Here is a 21,628-nt window from a genome sequence, read left to right as displayed (position 1 = left end):
TACACAGCAGTAAGTGAACCCTGCCCCACGCCTCCTGGCTCCTGTGCATGTCCTTGTGTGTGTGTGTGTGTGGCTCATGTCTTGTGCAGACTTCCTCATACACAGCAGTAAGTGAACCCTGCCCCACGCCTCCTGGCTCCTGTGCATGTCCTTGTGTGTGTGTGTGTGTGGCTCATGTCTTGTGCAGACTTCCTCATACACAGCAGTAAGTGAACCCTGCCCCACGCCTCCTGGCTCCTGTGCATGTCCTTGTGTGTGTGTGTGTGGCTCATGTCTTGTGCAGACTTCCTCACACACAGCAGTAAGTGAACCTTGCCCCCTGCCTCCTGTCTCCTGTGCATGTCCATGTGTGTGTGTGTGGCTCATGTCTTGTGCAGACTTCCTCATACACAGCAGTAAGTGAACCCTGCCCCACGCCTCCTGTGCATGTCCTTGTGTGTGTGTGTGTGGCTCATGTCTTGTGCAGACTTCCTCATACACAGCAGTAAGTGAACCCTGCCCCACGCCTCCTGTGCATGTCCTTGTGTGTGTGTGTGTGGCTCATGTCTTGTGCAGACTTCCTCATACACACCAGTAAGTGAACCCTGCCCCACGCCTCCTGTGCATGTCCTTGTGTGTGTGTGTGTGGCTCATGTCTTGTGCAGACTTCCTCATACACACCAGTAAGTGAACCCTGCCCCACGCCTCCTGGCTCCTGTGCATGTCAGTAGGGAAGTTTACGACATAGACCGGGCGTGAACTCCTGTGCACAGCTGACTAGCAGGTGTACATGTTGCACAGGTTCCCATACATGGTCTGTGTCGTATGTGTTGCATGATGAAAATGATGATAATGATGATAATGATGATAACGATGATAATGATGCTGGGGATGTAAAGGGGTGAATGGATTAATGTTGCAAATCATTGAAAACAAATTAAAATGTCAAAAGGATCGTTCAGCGTGTGTGTCGGGTAGGCTGTTCCATACTATGAACGAGTGAGTATAAAACTCGTAATGTTTCATCCAAAGTATCAAAACAGTTTCTTCATCGTTTTTTGTTTTTTAGTGAAAAAATGGAAGTGATAGTCGTTATATTAGTGAGAGTAAGCATGGAGGAGGGGTGTAGTAGTATGGTATAGATGAAATCAACTATGAAGATGTTAGATTAGAATATATATTAATGTGTAGGCACTGCATATCTAAAAGTCAACACCAACAATCAACAGCCAATTAATGCACAACTATATTCTACCCACTTCAAGACTCCGTACCAATATAGAAGCATCAAGAGGAAGTATGGGCCAATAGGCCCTTTGCAGTTACTTCCATTCTTCCCTCTCATTTATCCAATCAATACCCATTGTTCTGTGTTCTGTCTTGTGTTGGTCAAAAGTTTGTTCACCTCATCCAAAACTGTTGTACCATATCACCTTATTTTTTTTTTGTATTTTATTTATATATATACAAGAAGGTACATTGGAATTGTGAGTGTACATAGCATAGTAATTACATTCTTGTAAAGCCACTAGTACACACAGCGTTTCGGGCAGGTCCTTAATCTAAGAAAATTTTAAGTAGGTAAATACTTGCAAAATTTATAAAAATAATAACAGTTACATAGCAAGGAAAACAAATAAAAGATGAGAGAAAATTGTAGGTATATTAAAGCACATAGGTAGTTCAGATTGATTGCAATGACAGCTTGAATGGTAGTTTAACAAAACTTAGCAGGCACAATACAGCATATGGCTAGCACATAAAAGAAGACAACAATGAACACAATGATAAAGTTGTTTGGGTTAAGTACATAAAGATTGGGAGATTGGGTAACACAAGGTACAGAGCAAATTTAAAGCTCAGTGTAGGAAACTACGAAGACGAAATTAAGTACTTTTTGGTTTTGTTTTTAAATGAGGCAAAAGTTGGACAGCTTTTCAATTCACTAGGGAGTGAGTTCCATAGACTAGGTCCCTTAATTTGCATAGAGTGTTTACACAGATTAAGTTTGACTCTGGGGATATCAAAGAGATATTTATTTCTGGTGTGGTGATAATGGGTCCTGTTACATCTGTCCAGGGAGAGTTTCAGAGCATGGTTTGCATTTAAGAACAGGGTTTTGTAAATGTAGTTGACACAAGAGAATGTGTGGAGGGAGTTAATATTTAGCAAGTTAAGGGATTTAAGCAAGGCAGCTGAGTGTTGTCTGACAGCAGAGTTTTGTTATTATTCTGATAGCAGATTTTTGCTGGGTGATGATAGGCTTAAGGTGGTTTGTAGTGGTAGACCCCCATGCACAGATACCATAATTAAGATAAGGATAGATTAGTGCATAATATAGTGAGAGGAGAGCAGAGTTAGGTACATAATATCTTATTTTGGAGAGTATACCAACTGTTTTAGAGACTTTCTTAGTTATGTGTTGAATGTGGGTGCTGAAGTTGAGTCTCTTGTCTACGAATAGGCCAAGAAACTTTCCATCATTTTATTACTGATGTTAATGTTGTCTATCTGTAGCTGAATTGCATTCGATGATTTACCTCACCCAAATGCGAGTATATAAGACAAGCTGTTCAATGTTAGCATTAAGTAAAACTCTGTTTAGTGTTTTCAGGTTCCAGTTGTGTGTAAACTAAAGTCTTTGAAAATGTAATAAGTTATTACGAAACTCGTTCAAGCGTCGCGCCAGACTAGAAATAAAAATGAATTTTGGAAAACTGATTTTTCAATTACCATCGACAGTGAAAAGAAACATAAGAAATATTGAGAAAATTCGTGTTAGAATTATTAATCTTACTTTTTCGGTCATATTTAATAATATATGTCTACAGCAGGAAAGACTGCTACCAATATATATATATATATATATATATATATATATATATATATATATATATATATATATATATATATATATATATATATTGTGACGGTAACGCGTTGGTGTTCGGCTGTTTCAAAAGCTAGGGGTATGGCCTCGTCACATATAGAAACAAAAAGAGAAAATCTGGAACTTCGTCTGTGGTAAGGTAATGGGAAGACACACAAAACACTAAGTAAATTTAACAATGAGATTTTAATTACGTTAGAAAAGCAAAACATGAATAAAATGGACATACAAATTGGAACATAAAATCAATCAATCAAAATAATAAGAATAATCAAATGACAAAATGAAAAGTTACGTTAAGACAAGTGAGTAATAACAAGTGAACAATATACAATCAGATATATAGGTGCAGGAATATTGGCTTTAAGCTGCCACCTCTCTTAGTACACGTAAGCCAGAGCTTAGTCTACCAACGAGACGTGTTAACTTGTTGAAAGCACTGGATATTCTGAGGGCTGAGGTCGTGGTGGCCCCAGACATCAACTAGTGTGGCGGTGGAGAAGCAGGTGCGACTGACCCCCAGCCAATCAGCGATGAGCAGGCGACGGACAGGTAGTTTGGTGGTTCGAGTGGTGGGGGGAGCAGGTGTTCCTGGTGCTGAATACGTTTGCTCTCTGGCAAACCTGGGTGTTGTATTTGTTGGATATTTCTTCCATATTAGTTGTATAGGGATGTATAGCGACGAACTTAGGAGGGAAGAGCAGGCTCAATCTCTCTTGAAGGAGATTATCGTCACAATATATATATATATATATATATATATATATATATATATATATATATATATATATATATATTATTAAATATGACCGAAAAAGTAAGATTAATAATTCTAACACGAATTTTCTCGATCTTTCGTACGTTTCTTTTCACTGTTGGTGGTAATTCAAAAATTCAAAAATTAATTCTCCAAAATTCATTTTTATTTCTAGTCTGACGCGACACTTGAGCGCGTATCATAAAACTTATTACATTTTCAAAGACTTTAGCTTACACATACACAACTGAATAGAACTTACACATCTTCGATTTGTTTATATCTGCATTTGAGTGAGGTGGATGGGGTGAGGTGGTATTAATAGGGTATTAAATTCCTAAACACAAGACAGAACACGAAACAATGGGTATTGAATGGAAGTGATTTGTAGAAAGCCTATTGGTCCATATTTCTTGATGTTTCTATATTGGAGCGGAGTCTTGAGGTGGGTAGAATATAGTTGTGTATTAATTGGCTGTTGATTGCTGGTGTTGACATCTTGATGTGTAGAGCCTCGCAGACGTCAAGCTATCGTTGTATCTATCAATGATTTCTGTGTTGTTTACTAGGATTTCTCTGGCGATGGTTTGGTTGTGGGAAGAGATTATATGTTCCTTAATGGAGCCCTGTTGCTTATGCATCGTTAAACGCCTAGAAAGAGATGTTGTTGTCTTGCCTATATACTGGGTTTTTTGGAGCTTACAGTCCCCAAGAGGGCATTTGAAGGCATAGACGACGTTGGTCTCTTTTAAAGCGTTCTGCTTTGTGTCTGGAGAGTTTCTCATGAGTAGGCTGGCCGTTTTTCTGGTTTTATAGTAAATCGTCAGTTGTATCCTCTGATTTTTGTCTGTAGGGATAACGTTTCTATTAACAATATCTTTCAGGACCCTTTCCTCCGTTTTATGAGCTGTGGAAAAGAAGTTCCTGTAAAATAGTCTAATAGGGAGTATAGGTGTTGTGTTAGTTGTCTCTACAGAGGTTGCATGGCGTTTCACTTTCCTTCTTATGATGTCTTCGACGAAACCATTGGAGAAGCCGTTGTTATGATTATGATCTACCCAGCCCCATATTATGATCTACCCAGCCCCATATTATGATCTACCCAGCCCCATATTATGATCTACCCTGCCCCATGTTATGATCTACCCAGCCCCATATTATGATCTACCCTGCCCCATGTTATGATCTACCCAGCCCCACATTATGATCTGCCCTGCACCATATTATGATCTACCCAGCCCCATATTATGATCTACCCTGCACCATATTATGATCTACCCTGCCCCACATTATGATCTGCCCTGCACCATATTATGATCTACCCTGCCCCACATTATGATCTGCCCTGCACCATATTATGATCTACCCTGCCCCACATTATGATCTACCCTGCCCCATATGATCTACCCTGCCCCATATTATGATCTACCCTGCCCCATATTATGATCTACCCTGCCCCATATTATGATCTACCCAGCCCCATATTATGATCTACCCAGCGCCATGTTATGATCTACCCTGCCCCATATTATGATCTACCCTGCCCCATGTTATGATCTACCCAGCTCCATATTATGATCTACCCTGCCCCATATTATGATCTACCCAGCCCCATATTATGATCTACCCTGCCCCATATTATGATCTACCCAGCCCCATATTATGATCTACCCTGCCCCATATTATGGTCTACCCAGCCCCATATTATGATCTACCCTGCCCCATATTATGATCTACCCTGCCCCATATTATGATCTACCCTGCCCCATATTATGATCTACCCTGCCCCATATTATGATCTACCCTGCCCCATATTATGGTCTACCCTGCCCCATATTGTAGCCTATTGGTTTACCATCAAAATATGACCAGTTATAGATGGTGCCCCATGACCTCGTCCTGTGGCGCCCTGTAACCTACTGACTGTTACGTACTCCCTGTTACCTGCTCCCTGTAAGCTCCTTCCTGTAACCTGCTCCCTGTAAGCTCCTTCCTGTAACCTGCTCCCTGTAACCTGCTCCCTGTAACCTACTCCCTGTAACCTGCTCCCTGTTACCTGCTCCCTGTAAGCTCCTTCCTGTAACCTGCTCCCTGTTACCTGCTCCCTGTAAGCTCCTTCCTGTAACCTGCTCCCTGTAACCTGCTCCCTGTAACCTACTCCCTGTAACCTGTTACCTGCTCCCTGTAAGCTCCTTCCTGTAACCTGCTCCCTGTTACCTGCTCCCTGTAAGCTCCTTCCTGTAACCTGCTCCCTGTAACCTGCTCCCTGTAACCTACTCCCTGTAACCTGCTCCCTGTTACCTGCTCCCTGTAAGCTCCTTCCTGTAACCTGCTCCCTGTTACCTGCTCCCTGTAAGCTCCTTCCTGTAACCTGCTCCCTGTAACCTACTCCCTGTAACCTGCTCCCTGTAAGCTCCTTCCTGTAACCTGCTCCCTGTAAGCTCCTTCCTGTAACCTGCTCCCTGTAACCTGCTCCCTGTAACCTACTCCCTGTAACCTGCTCCCTGTAACCTGCTCCCTGTAACCTACTCCCTGTAACCTGCTCCCTGTTACCTGCTCCCTGTAAGCTCCTTCCTGTAACCTGCTCCCTGTTACCTGCTCCCTGTAAGCTCCTTCCTGTAACCTGCTCCCTGTAACCTGCTCCCTGTAACCTACTCCCTGTAACCTGCTCCCTGTTACCTGCTCCCTGTAAGCTCCTTCCTGTAACCTGCTCCCTGTTACCAGCTCCCTGTACGCTCCTTCCTGTAACCTGCTCCTTGTAACCTGATCCCTGTAACCTGCTCCCTGTTACCTGCTCCCTGTAAGCTCCTTCCTGTAACCTGTTCCCTGTAACCTGCTCCCTGTATCCTTCTCCCTGTACCCTACTCCCTGTAACCTGCTCCCTGTTACCTACTCCCTGTAACCTGCTCCCTGTAACCTGTTCCCTGTAACCTGCTCCCTGTAACCTTTTCCCTGTAACCTGTTCCGTGTAACGTGCTCCCTGTAACTTACTCCCTGTAACCTGTTCCCTGTTACCTTCTCCCTGTAACCTGTTCCCTGTAACCTACTCACTGTAACCTGTTCCCTGTAACCTGCTCCCTGTAACTTGTTGCCTGTAAGCTGTTCCCTGTAACCTGCTCCCTGTAACCTGTTCCCTGTTACTTACTCCCTGTAACCTGCTCCCTGTAACCTGTTCCCTGTAACCTACTCCCTGTAACCTGTTCCCTGTAACCTGCTCCCTGTAACTTGTTCCCTGTAACCTGTTCCCTGTAACCTGCTCCCTGTAACCTACTCCCTGTAACCTGCTCCCTGTAACCTGCTCCCTGTAACCTGTTCCCTGTAACCTACTCCCTGTAACCTGTTCCCTGTAACCTGCTCCCTGTAACTTGTTGCCTGTAAGCTGTTCCCTGTAACCTGTTCCCTGTTTTCTACTCCCTGTAACCTGCTCCCTGTAACCTGTTCCCTGTAACCTACTCCTTGTAACCTGTTCCCTGTAACCTGTGTGGGACATTTGGGGCTTGACTCTATTTATTTAATTATTAAAGTAATGAAATCAATTACGAAGGACCACCCGCTTTTATAGTAAAGAGGGAAACTAATAAAATGTGATCATTAGAAATTCCAGGAAGAACCAGTGTCTATGGCTAAATATTAGGAAGTATAATCACTTAAATAATTAATGGGCTGTATAGATAATTAACTTGAATCAAAGCCTCAAACACCTACATTGGGGGGTTATTGCTAGAACTTCATATACGTTTAGGAACTAGTGTGGTTCGTGCACCAGTTCATTGTGTAATAAATAATCTTATGACCAAATTAAAGAAATCTATAGAAGATTATCACCAGTAATTATATAGATCATTAACATCAGAAATTAATCATTCAAATAAACACGTATTATCTCCAGTGTACATGATCAGCATCCAATTAAATATTAGAATATAGAAGTAATGAATTTTAAAGTAAATAAATGAATACAAAAAGTCTTTGCTTTAAGACGATTTCAATGACATCATTTACGACTCATCCTCGGGATCTCCGGAATTCCTCGTAGAACACTGGGAGATGAATAACACGGGTAAGGTAACAGCTCGTGGACTCTTCACATGCGAGCTGTAATTTAAGGGATATTACGTAGCATTGAACTAGGCTACTGAAATATCTATATTCATGAAAATGGGAAAACAAATTAGTTATGGTACTAACATGGGTTTTGTTAAGGTCGTTCGATCTAACGACAAGCTGCCCCGACATATACAATCTCTAATGATGCATCAAAAGGGAATTATATACTTAGCTAAGGGGTACAGATTATGTTGAAGCTTGCCGAAACCGCGTCCCAAACTCCAACTCTCACAATGGCGTACACGTGGTTGATAGCTTGGCTTGAATGTCGACGCGTTATTAGTTGGCCGGTCACTGCAGATCACGTAGAACAATATTAACTAGTTCTATGTTGAGTACCAAGGTAATTCTTGCTGATAACTTCAACTTCACGTGTCCCAGACTCTGACACCAAGACCTTGTTGCTCAATTCCGCAACACGAGACTTCACGCCGCACTCAGGCGTCTCGTCCACACCAAAAAACAATGGCTTCTCCCTCGCCCACTAGCGTCCCGCATTCGCCACAGAAATTATTTATCACGAATAATATTATTTCGCGTAATTGCGGCTGAAATGCTTTAATAAAGACTGGGTTGTAATTCTAAGGAGTTAAATATTATTACTTTCTCGTCTTATGGTAGTAAGCAAGAAATGGAGAAGATTTTAGTTTTCTCCATGGCATTCACGCGTGACGGTAAAATTATTACTTGATAACAATTGTAACTAAAAACTCTCGATTTGGAATTATTTGGGAGTTATGTTATCCATAAATAATTATCACACGGAATACTGATGATTTTAGAGAACCACAGTCAATTCTCTAACACACTGGATATAAATGTGTATAACTAGGTATAATCTGACGCAATACTGGTGCTTGGTTTCGTAAGAATTCCAGTATTCTTATACAGATATAATAATTAGTTCATGTGAACACTACTGTTAGTAAATTTTAGTAACTACAGTAATTAGTATAATTTAATACTAGTTTATAATAATACAATAGTATTGTATTAGTGTTGGAAATTTCCAACAACCTGCTCCCTGTAACTTGTTCCCTGTAGCCTGTTCCCTGTAACCTGCTCCCTGTAACCTACTCCTTGTAACGTGCACTCTGTAACCTACTCCCTGTAACCTGTTCACTGTAACCTGTTCCCTGTAACCTGTTCCCCTGTAACCTGTTCACTGTAACCTGTTCCCTGTAACCTGTTCCCCTGTAACCTGCTCCCTGTAACCTGTTCACTGTAACCTGTTCACTGTAACCTACTCCCTGTTACCTACTCCCTGTAACCTGCTCCCTGTAACCTACTCTCTGTATCGTGCTCCCTGTATCTTGCTCCTTGTAACCTGCTCCCTGTAACCTGCTCCCTGTAACCTGTTCCCTGTAACCTGCTCCCTGTAACCTGCTCCCTGTAACCTGTTCCCCTGTTACCTACTCCCTGTAACCTACTCCCTGTAACCTACTCTCTGTATCGTGCTCCCTGTATCTTGCTCCCTGTAACCTGCTCCGTGTTAGGTGGCGAAGGGTGCCCCGTGAGTGAGTGTGTGCTGGGGTGAGCAGTGTGACCCCAGGTCTAGTAAAGGCATAACTAAAGTGTTGTCTGTGGTGCAGAGTTCCCGGAGGAGGAGCAGAGGACGCTGCTGCCGTGCACGGTGTGTAACCGCACCTTCAACCCCCAGGCCCTCGCCCGCCACACTAAGGTCTGCCAGAAACTCTCCTCCAAGAAACGAAAGGTGAGTCCTTCCTGGGGTTTATATCCCCTAGCCCTCCAAGGGATTAATTAGACTGTGGTGTCTGGGAGAGATCCGGGACTGGCAGCAGAAGGTTGTGAATGATCACATAATTTTGGGGTAAACCTAATATCTGTTTGTATACGAGGCCTTATCTGGGAGACCTTGACCATTACCACACCATAACCAAGTGTTCACAAGAACATGAAATGTAGTTTTTAAGAATAGTACAAAAAATGACAATAGAGACGTTGACCAGATGGTCATAGACGCACGTGCACGTCCTCTTTTATTTTTTTTATTTATTTATTACTAGCTGTACCCGGCCACACGTTGCTGTGGCTCAGCAACTCATGTGCGTTGCTGAGCCACAGTATCCTTCCCCTGTCTCCCAGTCCTCCCCACAATTTTCCTCATCCCCGTTCCTACGTCTTCTCAACCTTCCCCTTCCCCCCACTGCCCCCTTGTAAACCTAACTATTTCCCACCCCACCGTCCCCTCATCCTCCCCACCATCTACCACTGCCCTGTCCCTTCGTCCTCCCTACCATTCCCCCCTCCCACATCCCCTTATCCTCCCCACCATCCCCCACTTCCGTCTCTTCATCCTCCCCACCATTCCCAACTCCCTCGTCCGATGCATTCTCAAATAATATGATGTTCCCATCAGAAAATTTGGAACATCATGTGATCTGATGTTCCAATCACTGAAATATAAGAGAAACAGTTAAACAAACGAAATGAAAAACATTGAAAAAAAATGAACTATACTAATGAAATGAATGGTATGGTAAACAGCACAGCTCAATTCCAGTGCAATGTCTTGTAAAATATTAAATCAAAATGAAAATAAATAAAAATCAATGAAAATTCAATTTATCAATGAAATCGGAAACATTGAAATGAAATTGTAACATATTTAGTATAGCGTGTGTTGCTCTTACGTGCAACAGATGGTGCTATTTCTTAAAAAAAAAAACATGTTTTTACCTGTCACAGGTGTGGCATCTATACTTATTCTCACGAAATGAATGGTATGATAAAAAACTCAGCTCAATTCCAACGCAATGTCATACAAAATAATTAAATCAAAATGAAAAGAATTCGAAATCAATGAAAATTCAATTTGTCAATGCAATTGGAAACATTGATATGGAATCGTAACATATTTAGTATACCGTGTGTTGCTCTTACGTGCAACAGATGGAGCTATTTCTTAAAAAAAACATGTTTTTACCTGTCACAGGTGTGGCATCTATACTTATACATACAAAATGAATGGTATGGTAAACAATACAGCTAAATTCCAATGCAATGTCACACAAAATAATTAAATCAAAATGAAAATATATCGAAATCTATGAAAATTCAATTTATCAATGTAATCAGAAACATTGAAATGGAATCATAACATATTTAGTATAGTGTGTGTTGCTATTACTTTGAACAGATGGCGCTGTTTAAAAAAACAAAACATGTATTTACCTGTCACAGGTGTGGCATTTATATAGTAGGCATATAAAAACATGCACGTATTCCAATGGAACGTTGTGTCGAAGTTTCAAAGCAATCGGTGAAGAAAGGTCTGAGATTACAGCATGCTGCTCTTACGTCCAACAGATGGCACTGTTTAAAAAAAAAACATTTTTTCCTGTCACAGGTGAGGCATGTATAAAGTAGGTATATAAAAAATACGTGTCTATTTGAATGCAACGTTGTGTCAAAATTTCAAATCAATCGGTAAAGAGGTTTCGAAGATTTGCCTCACATGAAAACCACAAAAAACAGTTTAAAAAAAATTCCATCACAGACGTGGCATCTATATAGTATACATCACAGACGTAACATGTATATAGTATACATCACAGACGTGACATCTATATAGTATACATCACAGACGTAACATCTATATAGTATACATCACAGACGTGACATCTATATAGTATACATCACAGACGTAACATCTATATAGTATACATCACAGACATGGCATCTATATAGTATACATCACAGACATGGCATCTATATAGTATACATCACAGACATGGCATCTATATAGTATACATCACAGACATGGCATCTATATAGTATACATCACAGACGTGGCATCTATATAGTATACATCACAGACGTAACATGTATATAGTATACATCACAGACGTGACATGTATATAGTATACATCACAGACGTGACATGTATATAGTATACATCACAGACGTGACATGTATATAGTATACATCACAGACGTGACATGTATATAGTATACATCACAGACGTGACATGTATATAGTATACATCACAGACGTGACATGTATATAGTATACATCACAGACGTGACATGTATATAGTATACATCACAGACGTGACATGTATATAGTATACATCACAGACGTGACATGTATATAGTATACATCACAGACGTGACATGTATATAGTATACATCACAGACGTGACATGTATATAGTATACATCACAGACGTGACATGTATATAGTATACATCACAGACGTGACATGTATATAGTATACATCACAGACGTGACATGTATATAGTATACATCACAGACGTGACATGTATACAGTATACATCACAGACGTAACATGTATATAGTATACATCACAGACGTGACATGTATATAGTATACATCACAGACGTGACATGTATATAGTATACATCACAGACGTAACATGTATATAGTATACATCACAGACGTGGCATGTATATAGTATACATATAAAAACCAACTCGGGTGTGAATGGAATGTGTTAAAAATTCAAAGCAATCGGTGAAGAACTTCCGAGTTTGGCGATTTTGAACAAACGAACATTTACATTTTTATTTATATAGATTTTGTACCACAGAGGTGGCCAGACATTTACAATGCTAACCAGCATATATATATGTTCTGTCCTTCATGGACAGGGTTAAAGATGTGTTAAACATATAGTTCAGGGGTTTACTGAACAATCAACCACAGAAGGTGATTGTTGTGCTTTTATAATGCTAATCTAACCTACATACAGAAATACACAAGTCCAGAACGGTAATGGAACCCTGGAAGCTGGTCCCCTCACGCAGGTAATGCCCAGGCTCTCAACACCATGTATACGGCTCACTAGAAGTGTATACATTTGGCTGCATACAGGTGGTTGTCTTCATACACAATGACAAGACTGGCCGCAGTCAAGGATACATATGTGTGTGACACAAGTTAATTGTTGATGATCAAACACAAAAGGTTGTTTGTATCGAAGGTAAACACGCGATTGGTCCATTATCTGGACCTCGTAGTAAGCGATCACTGCTCTGCCTAATTATTATATAAGCTAACCCTCTTAATTGCAGTTAAATTAAAAAGATATATATATATATATATATTAGTATATTTTGGTAGCAGTCTTTCCTGTAGACATATATTATTAAATATGACCGAAAAAGTAAGATTAATAATTCTAACACGAATTTTCTCAATCTTTCGTACATTATGCTTCACTGTTGGAGGTAAATCAAAAATCACTTCTCCAAAATTCATTTTTATTTCTAGTCTGACGCGACACGGGCGCGTTTCGTAAAACTTATTACATTTTCAAAGACTTCACAAATACACAACTGATTAGAACTTGCGTTTCCCTGATTTTATATCTACATTTGAGTGAGGTGGGAAGGGTGATGTGGCATTACATTTGAGTGAGGTGGGAAGGATGATGTGGCATTAACACAAGACAGAACACTAGAGGATATTAATAGGGTATTAAAAGTATCAACACAAGACAGAACAGAAACAATGGGTATTGAATAGAAGTGTTTGTAGAAAGCCTATTGGTCCATATTTCTTGATGCTTCTATATTGGAGCGGAGTCTTGAGGTGGGTAGAATATAGTTGTGCAATAATTGGCTGTTGATTGCTGGTGTTGACTTCTTGATGTGTAGTGCCTCGCAAACGTCAAGCCGCCTGCTATCGCTGTATCTATCGATGATTTCTGTGTTGTTTACTAGGATTTCTCTGGCGATGGTTTGGTTATGGGAAGAGATTATATGTTCCTTAATGGAGCCCTGTTGTTTATGCATCGTTAAACGCCTAGAAAGAGATGTTGTTGTCTTGCCTATATACTGGGTTTTTTGGAGCTTACAGTCCCCAAGTGGGCATTTGAAGGCATAGACGACGTTAGTCTCTTTTAAAGCGTTCTGTTTCGTGTCTGGAGAGTTTCTCATGAGTAGGCTGGCCGTTTTTCTGGTTTTATAGTAAATCGTCAGTTGTATCCTCTGATTTTTGTCTGTTGGGATAACGTTTCTATTAACAATATCTTTCAGGACCCTTTCCTCTGTTCTATGAGCTGTGGAAAAGAAGTTCCTGTAAAATAGTCTAATAGGGGGTATAGGTGTTGTGTTAGTTGTCTCTTCGGAGGTTGCATGGCTTTTCACTTTCCTTCTTACGATGTCTTCGATGAAACCATTGGAGAAGCCGTTATTGACTAGAACCTGCCTTACCCTACAGAGTTCTTCGTCGACTTGCTTCCATTCTGAGCTGTGGCTGAGAGCACGGTCGACGTATGCGTTAACAACACTCCTCTTGTACCTGTCAGGGCAGTCGCTGTTGGCATTCAGGCACATTCCTATGTTTGTTTCCTTTGTGTAGACTGCAGTGTGGAAACCTCCGCCCTTTTCCATGACTGTTACATCTAGAAAAGGCAGCTTCCCATCCTTTTCCGTCTCGTAAGTGAAACGCAGCACGGAACTCTGCTCAAATGCCTCCTTCAACTCCTGCAGATGTCTGACATCAGGTACCTGTGTAAAAATGTCGTCAACATACCTGCAGTATATGGCCGGTTTCAAGTTCATGTCGACTAAGACTTTTTGCTCGATGGTACCCATGTAGAAGTTTGCAAACAGGACACCTAGGGGAGAACCCATGGCGACCCCATCTACTTGCTTATACATGTGCCCATCCGGGCTCAAGAAGGGTGCCTCTTTAGTACAAGCTTGGAGTAGTTTCCTCAGAATACTTTCTGGCATGTCAAGAGGAGTACAGGCTGGATCACGATACACTCTGTCGGCTATCATTCCGATTGTCTCGTCCACAGGTACGTTGGTGAACAGCGATTCTACGTCCAACGAGGCTCTTATCCCTGTGGCCCGTGCGCCCCGCAGTAAGTCCACAAATTCCTTTGGAGACTTCAGGCTGAAGGCGCAAGGAACATAAGGAGTCAGCAGGCCGTTGAGTCGCTTCGCCAATCTGTACGTGGGTGTGGGTATCTGGCTAATGATTGGCCGAAGTGGGTTTCCAGGCTTGTGCGTCTTGACATTTCCATACGCATATCCAGGTTTATATTCCCCAATGATCTTTGGCAGGTGGAGTCCGGATTTCTTGGCGTTCACAGTTTCGATCAGTTTGTTAACCTTTGCTTTTAATTCGGCTGTAGTGTCCTTCGTTACCCTTTGGAACTTAGTTTGGTCAGAGAGTATGATGTTCATTTTCGCCAGATATTCGTCTTTTTTAAGAATGACATATATTGGCGACTTGTCACCTCTCCTGACAACTATCTCCTTGTTCTCACGAAGGCTTTTAGCTGCCGCTCTAAGCTCGGGGGACAGTATGGTGCTTCTGTAGTTGCCTCGATTCTTTCCTCCTTCTGCAATAAGTTCTGCTTGTAAGGTATCTTTGGTAGTGACCTTCTTTTGTGTCTCGAGGTCGAATATGTCGTCCAACAGAATTTCCAACTCCACTTTCCGGGCCATTTCACTCGGTCTGGACATAACATGACAGTTTATGCCCAGATTTAGGAGAGTGACTTGGTCCTCAGTGAGGTTAATTCCTGCAAGGTTCAGGAAGCCATCTCTTGGTCGTGGAATTGCCATAGGTCCTCCATATAATGTTGTTAGTTTCTTGATAATCCTTGTTTCAGTGCTGAGGTGATGTTGGTCTGTGAGGATGTCGAGGTGTTGTTCAATGCGGGTACGGATACTATGGTCGATGTTGCTATTTCTCCATTGTTTCTGTTCTGTCTTGTGTTGATACTTTTAATACCCTATTAATATCCTCTAGTGTTCTGTCTTGTGTTAATGCCACATCATCCTTCCCACCTCACTCAAATGTAATGCCACATCACCCTTCCCACCTCACTCAAATGTAGATATAAAATCAGGGAAACGCAAGTTCTAATCAGTTGTGTATTTGTGAAGTCTTTGAAAATGTAATAAGTTTTACGAAACGCGCCCGTGTCGCGTCAGACTAGAAATAAAAATGAATTTTGGAGAAGTGATTTTTGATTTACCTCCAACAGTGAAGCATAATGTACGAAAGATTGAGAAAATTCGTGTTAGAATTATTAATCTTACTTTTTCGGTCATATTTAATAATATATATATATATATATATATATATATATATATATATATATATATATATATATATATATATATATATATATATATATATATATATATATATATATATATTTTGGTAGCAGTCTTTCTTGTAAACATATGTTGTTAAATATGACCGAAAAAGTTAGATTAATAATTCTAACACGAATTTTCTCAATATTTCTTAAGTTTCTTTTTACTGTCGATGGCAATTGAAAAATCATTTCTCCAAAATTCATTTTTATTTCTAGTCTGACACGACGCTAGAACGCGTTTCTTAATAACTTATTACATTTTCAAAGACTTAGTTTACACACACACAACTGTGACCTGAAAACACTAAACAGAGTTTTACTTATGCCTAAACTAAACAGCTTGTCTTATATACTCGTATTTGGGTGAGGTGATATGTTGAAACAGTTTTGGATGAGGTGAACAAACTTTTGACCAACACAAGACAGAACACTGTTCAAGGGATATAAATTGGACAAGTGAAAGGGAAGAATGGAAGTAACTGCAAAGGACCTATTGGCCCATACTTCCTCTTGATGCTTCTATATTGGTTCGGAGTCTTGAAGTGGGTAGAATATAGTTGTGCATTAATTGGCTGTTGATTGCTGGTGTTGACTTCTTGATGTGTAGTGCTTCGCAGATGTCGAGCCGCCTGCTATCGCTGTATCTATTGATGATTTCTGTGTTGTCTGTTAAGACTTCTCTGGTGATGGTCTGGTTGTGGGAAGAGATTATATGTTCCTTTATGGAGCCCTGTTGCTTATGCATCGTTAATCGCCTAGAAAGAGATGTTGTTGTCTTGCCTATATACTGAGTTCTTTGAGGCTTACCGTCCCCAAGTGGGCATTTGAAGGCATAGACGACGTACGTTGGTCTCCTTTAAGGCGTTCTGCTTTGTGTCTGGAGAGTTTTTCATGAGTAGGTTGGCCGTTTTTTTGGTTTCATAGTAAATGGGGCTAGATTCACAAAAGTACTTACGCAAATACTTACGAATGTGTACATCTTTCCTCAATCTTTGATGGCTTTGGTTACATTTATTAAACAGTTTACTGGCATGAAAACCTCCCAATCAACTGTTGTTATTGTTATAAACAGCCTCCTGCTGCTTCGGAGCTCATTAACTGTTTAATAATTGGAAACAAAGCTGCCAAAGATTGAGAAAAGATGTACAGGTTCGTAAGTGCTTTTGTGAATCTGGCCCCAGGTCTGGGTGGATGCCACCCGTTGCCAGTTCCTTGATTTATAACACCGAATTATTTGCCTGTATTATCCTAAGGATTTTCTGCTTACTTTCCGGCTTGTAATGGTATTGACTTACTCTATTACTAGTTCCTAAATCCACATTCCCGTATTACAATATATATATATTGCCAGTATATTATCACTGAGGGACGACCCATACACTGTAGGCCTCGTGGCTGTGGTGTAAACACTGCCTGATGCCTCATACTCCCACAAATTTACATTTCTATTTCTTTCTATGTGTAATTCTCCGAGACTTTCCACACGTTCCACTTTCCACACACTGTTAGACGTTCCACTTCACTGTTGAACGTATCACTGCTCGCTATATGTGATGTATATCGCCTATATGCATGTACCCATGCGGCTGGTGGCACTGCTCTCATGTGGTCTACGTTTATTCTTTATTTCACTCAAAGTTCCATTGTTAATTACTGTATTCAACTTTCCTATGGGTCACTATGCACTTCGTGATCACTGTGGTCCGTAATCCATGGTTGTAATCCTAAAAAAAAAAAAGGTTTATTCGAGTTTTTTCACGGAGCGCGACGACGACACGTCTGAACCCCTCCCCTCACTCCCTTGGTACCCTTGATCTGTGGGATCCATTTCTTACGGGGGGTTCTGTGGGATCCATTTCTTAAGGGGGTTCTGTGGGATCCATTTCTTACGGGGGGTTCTGTGGGATCCATTTCTTAAGGGTGGTTCTGTGGGATCCATTTCTTACGGGGGGTTCTGTGGGATCCATTTCTTAAGGGGGGTTCTGTGGGATCTATTTCTTAAGGGGGGTTCTGTGGGATCCATTTCTTAAGGGGGGTTCTGTGGGATCCATTTCTTAAGGGGGGTTCTGTGGGATCCATTTCTTACAAGTTTTCTAAATGGCTTACCAAAATCTTGTCTCCATTGTTAGGAACTATTTCCCTTCTCATTTGACAAATTCTCTTGAATTAGTTAACAAACTGAATAGTGTCCCAGTCACTCCTGATGTAAAGTTAATCAGTCTTGACGTTTGTTCCATGTTTACAAAGGTACCGGTTGATGATATTCTTAATTATCTTGCTCGTGAACTAATGAATCATGTTTTACCTCTTTCTGTTGATATTATTGTCAATCTTGTTAAGTTGTGCATTAAAGAATGTAAATTTACCTTTAAACATGAGTATTATTTTACAGACTTTTGGAGTGGCAATGGGGAATCCTTTATCGCCATTGCTTTCAAACTTGTACATGGAATTCTTCAGAAAGAAATTTGTTTCAAAAATTACCCCTGGAATCATTCCATGGTTTAGATATGTTGATGATATTTTGTGTATAAGGCCTTCAGATGTAAACACAGAGGAATTTGTAGCCAAACTTAATGACCAAGTCACCTCCATAAAATTTACTATGGAGACTGAAATTGATAAATGTTTGCCATTCCGAGATATACTTATTCATAGGGAAGATTCTTCACTAAAGTTTAGTGTCTACAGAAAACCTACGAATAATTTATCTTATGTTCATTATTTCTCAGGGCATAGATACAATGTGAAAAAAATAAATTTTTTCCTCTATGTATCTAAGAGCTCTTCGGGTTGTTAGTCCAGAATTCTTAAATGAAGGGTTTAAGAATATTAATTCTATTGCTCTCAAGCTTTGTTATCCACTGAGTTTTTTTGGAAGTTTGCCGTATCAAAGTACGTCGCACATATTATAATAATATATGCAGTGAAAGAATTCGCCCAAAGAATGTGTTATGTTTACCATATTTTTCTAGGTTTGAAAATATGGTCAAGGCCTACATGTTTTTGATATACATGTATTGTTCAGTTACGAAAACACTGTTGGTAAGCTATTAGTTAGAAACAGCCCTCGTAGTGATAATTGTGTCATTTATAAAGTACCTTGTAAAGACTGTAATAAGTTCTATGTTGGGCAAACATCTAAAGATTTGAAATGTAGAATTTCGTAACATAAATACTCTGTAAGACATGGCCAATTGTCTAATGCTTTGTTTGTTCATCTGTCAAAAAATTCTCACCAAATTGATTAAGAGATGACTTCTTCAATAACGAATTGTAAAAGCACCTTCAATAGGAACATAACTTAATTTGCTTTAATACAGATTACAAAAGAATGTAATTTGAACATTAGCAGTGGTTAATATAACTTAGATCCATTTTTGATAGATCAATGGAAGGGTAATTTGAGTAGGATCATTAATACACATTTGTCTCGCTAATTAATTGTAAATATTTACTATCTTATGCTATTATTATCCATGTATGGGCCTATTGATGCAGCTCTTATTCTATGGGACAATAAACCATTAATGGGTACCTATGGGAGCCTTGTATGGGCCAATAGGCCTTGTGCAGTTCTTATTTATATCCATCTAATTCCCATTCATTTTTTCATTGTACCTCACTTCACTTCACCTCTCTCTCCTGCCTATATATATGTCCGATACTTGACTTTGTTGTTGTTGTTTTAGATTTAGCTACTCAGAAAGAAGTGTCCATGTAGCACGGGCTATGGTGAGCACGTAATTGAGTTTGGTTATTCGCGATAACCTTGTTACTGTGATATTTGGGTCAAAGTTTTAAAAGGAGGTGGGGATGCCTTCGTTTTCCCGGTTTATTTTTCGCTTCTGTTTTTGTGTACTGGTTTTAGTCTTGTTTTAATAACATTATCTTGGAGGCGGATGTAGATGCAGAATGCTCACTAGTGAGTCCCATTTCTCAACGACTTTTCTAACCATTGTAATCGCGGTGGAATGTGCATCTAATGCAGCTGCTGTCGTTGGATCAATGTTGAGTTTGATGCGCAGGGCTTCAGTAGCTTCACATTCCAGTAAGTAGTGCAATAGTGGCGCCTCTGCTTCTGTTCCACAGATGTGACACTCTTTAACTATTGGGTTCATTACCTCCCAGCAGCACTTGTAACCATGTCTGAGTCTGTGTATGGCTACTGCAATGTCTCTAGATATCTTTTTGCCAGGCTTGAAAAAGTAGTAACCAGTGGCTTGTTCGTACCATATCGCAGTGGATCTTCCTTCCGCTACTTTGACTCTGTGGCGACTTTTGTTAGTTGAGAGTGTTTTCTTCTTGATTTGCTCCTTAATCTGTGAAAAACTTGAAGGTATTTGAACCTGTACAAAAGGTAGAGCAGTGGCAGGTTTTGCTAGTGAGTCTGCCTTTTCATTACCTTCTATGCCAATGTGACTTGGTATCCAATTTAGGGTGATTGACAGCCCTAGATTGTGGGCTTCTTTTCCTATATGTTGGATTTCTGTGAGTTGTATATTATCTCAGTGCTGATTGGATAACAATGCCTGGAGCAAAAATCTAGAGTCGGTATGAATGATGACATCATGTAAATTATTCTCAATTGTATAGTTTAAGCCCTCCTTCAGGGCATATAATTCTGTTTGCAATGTTGAGCACCCACTATTCATGCTCCAGTAAGCTTCATGGCTGGTAGTGTAAACTGCTGCCCCAGCAGAACCTCTTTCTTGATCAACTGATCCGTCTGTGAAGATGTGAGTCGTTACAGGTCTTGAGATGGTTTTCATTTGTTGTTCTGTGACTGCTTTGAGCCTCTGCGAGTCACATGCAGATTTTTTAACTGGTAATCCTTTAATGATTATCTTTAGACTCGATTCTTCCCATGGAGGAGGCTGCCGAAAGTGTTGATATGGTCTATCTTCTCCTTTGTTTTTAATGGTACAGTTCAAGTCCACTTTCTCTAGAATCTTGATCAGATTATCTATCCATGTGCTTGTTCTATATTGAAGGTTTTTCTGAAGCGATCTGTGTATGCTGTCTTTGATTGGCAGTCTGGCGGTGGTTCCAACAAGTTTTGTTGTTATGGTGGCTATCCTTTGTTTGATCCTGTTTTCTAATGCTGGTAAGTTGGTTTCCATTCTAAGGTTCTCTCTACGCGTCCATATAGGTGCTCCCAGCATTGTTCTGAGGGCATCATTTTGAGACACTTCCAGTTTCTCCCATTGGTTATCACTGAGGGATGTAAGAGCAGGAGCAGCATAGTCAATGAGTGACCTAACTGCTTGAATGAAGTACATTTTGAGTACTGGTAGAGATGCACCCTCGCTAAGACTGGTCAGGGAGCGCAAAGCTAGGTTTCTGGCTTTACAGCTTTGTCGAAGATATTCAATTTCTTGAGTGAATTTCAACTGGTTGTCTATTATGACTCCCAGGTATTGAAAAGAGGTAACCCACTCAATTTCTTGTCCTTGTATTGCCAGTCTGACGTCTTGAGTTCTCATTTTAACGGTCATTGCTTTTGTTTTATTGCTGTTTATTTTCACTGCTTTGCGTTCCGCTTCCTTGCTGATAATATCAAGGCATTTTTGTGCATGGTTCCTTGCACCTTTGCCATTGATGATGACCACAAAGTCGTCTGCATTGTTCAGTAGTTTGGCTTTCTGTAACTTGAGCTTCATGAGTTGTTCCATGAGACAGTTGAAGAGGAAGAGGTTTAGTATTCCTCCCTGTGGAGTTCCATTTTCCCGCCTCTTTAAGGTCGATGTTTTTCCTTGTAATTTGACTTTAGCTTCTCGGTTAAGC

At 40.4% G+C, this 21,628-nt stretch overlaps 1 protein-coding gene across 1 annotated transcript in view; it reads left to right on the top strand.

Annotated features, from left to right (window-relative positions):
* The window catches only part of LOC123745203 (serine/arginine repetitive matrix protein 2), a 213,202-nt gene that overhangs the window by 31,230 nt on the left and 160,344 nt on the right, over positions 1 to 21,628 (top strand). Inside the window, 2 exon segments of the mRNA XM_069300861.1 lie at positions 467 to 484; positions 9,326 to 9,447. Coding sequence (XP_069156962.1) covers positions 467 to 484; positions 9,326 to 9,447 — 140 coding nt within the window.

The sequence above is a fragment of the Procambarus clarkii genome, chromosome 44 (genome assembly GCF_040958095.1).
Source record: "Procambarus clarkii isolate CNS0578487 chromosome 44, FALCON_Pclarkii_2.0, whole genome shotgun sequence".
NCBI classification, from domain to species: domain Eukaryota; kingdom Metazoa; phylum Arthropoda; class Malacostraca; order Decapoda; family Cambaridae; genus Procambarus; species Procambarus clarkii.
This window is presented reverse-complemented; position numbering and strand designations above follow the sequence as displayed.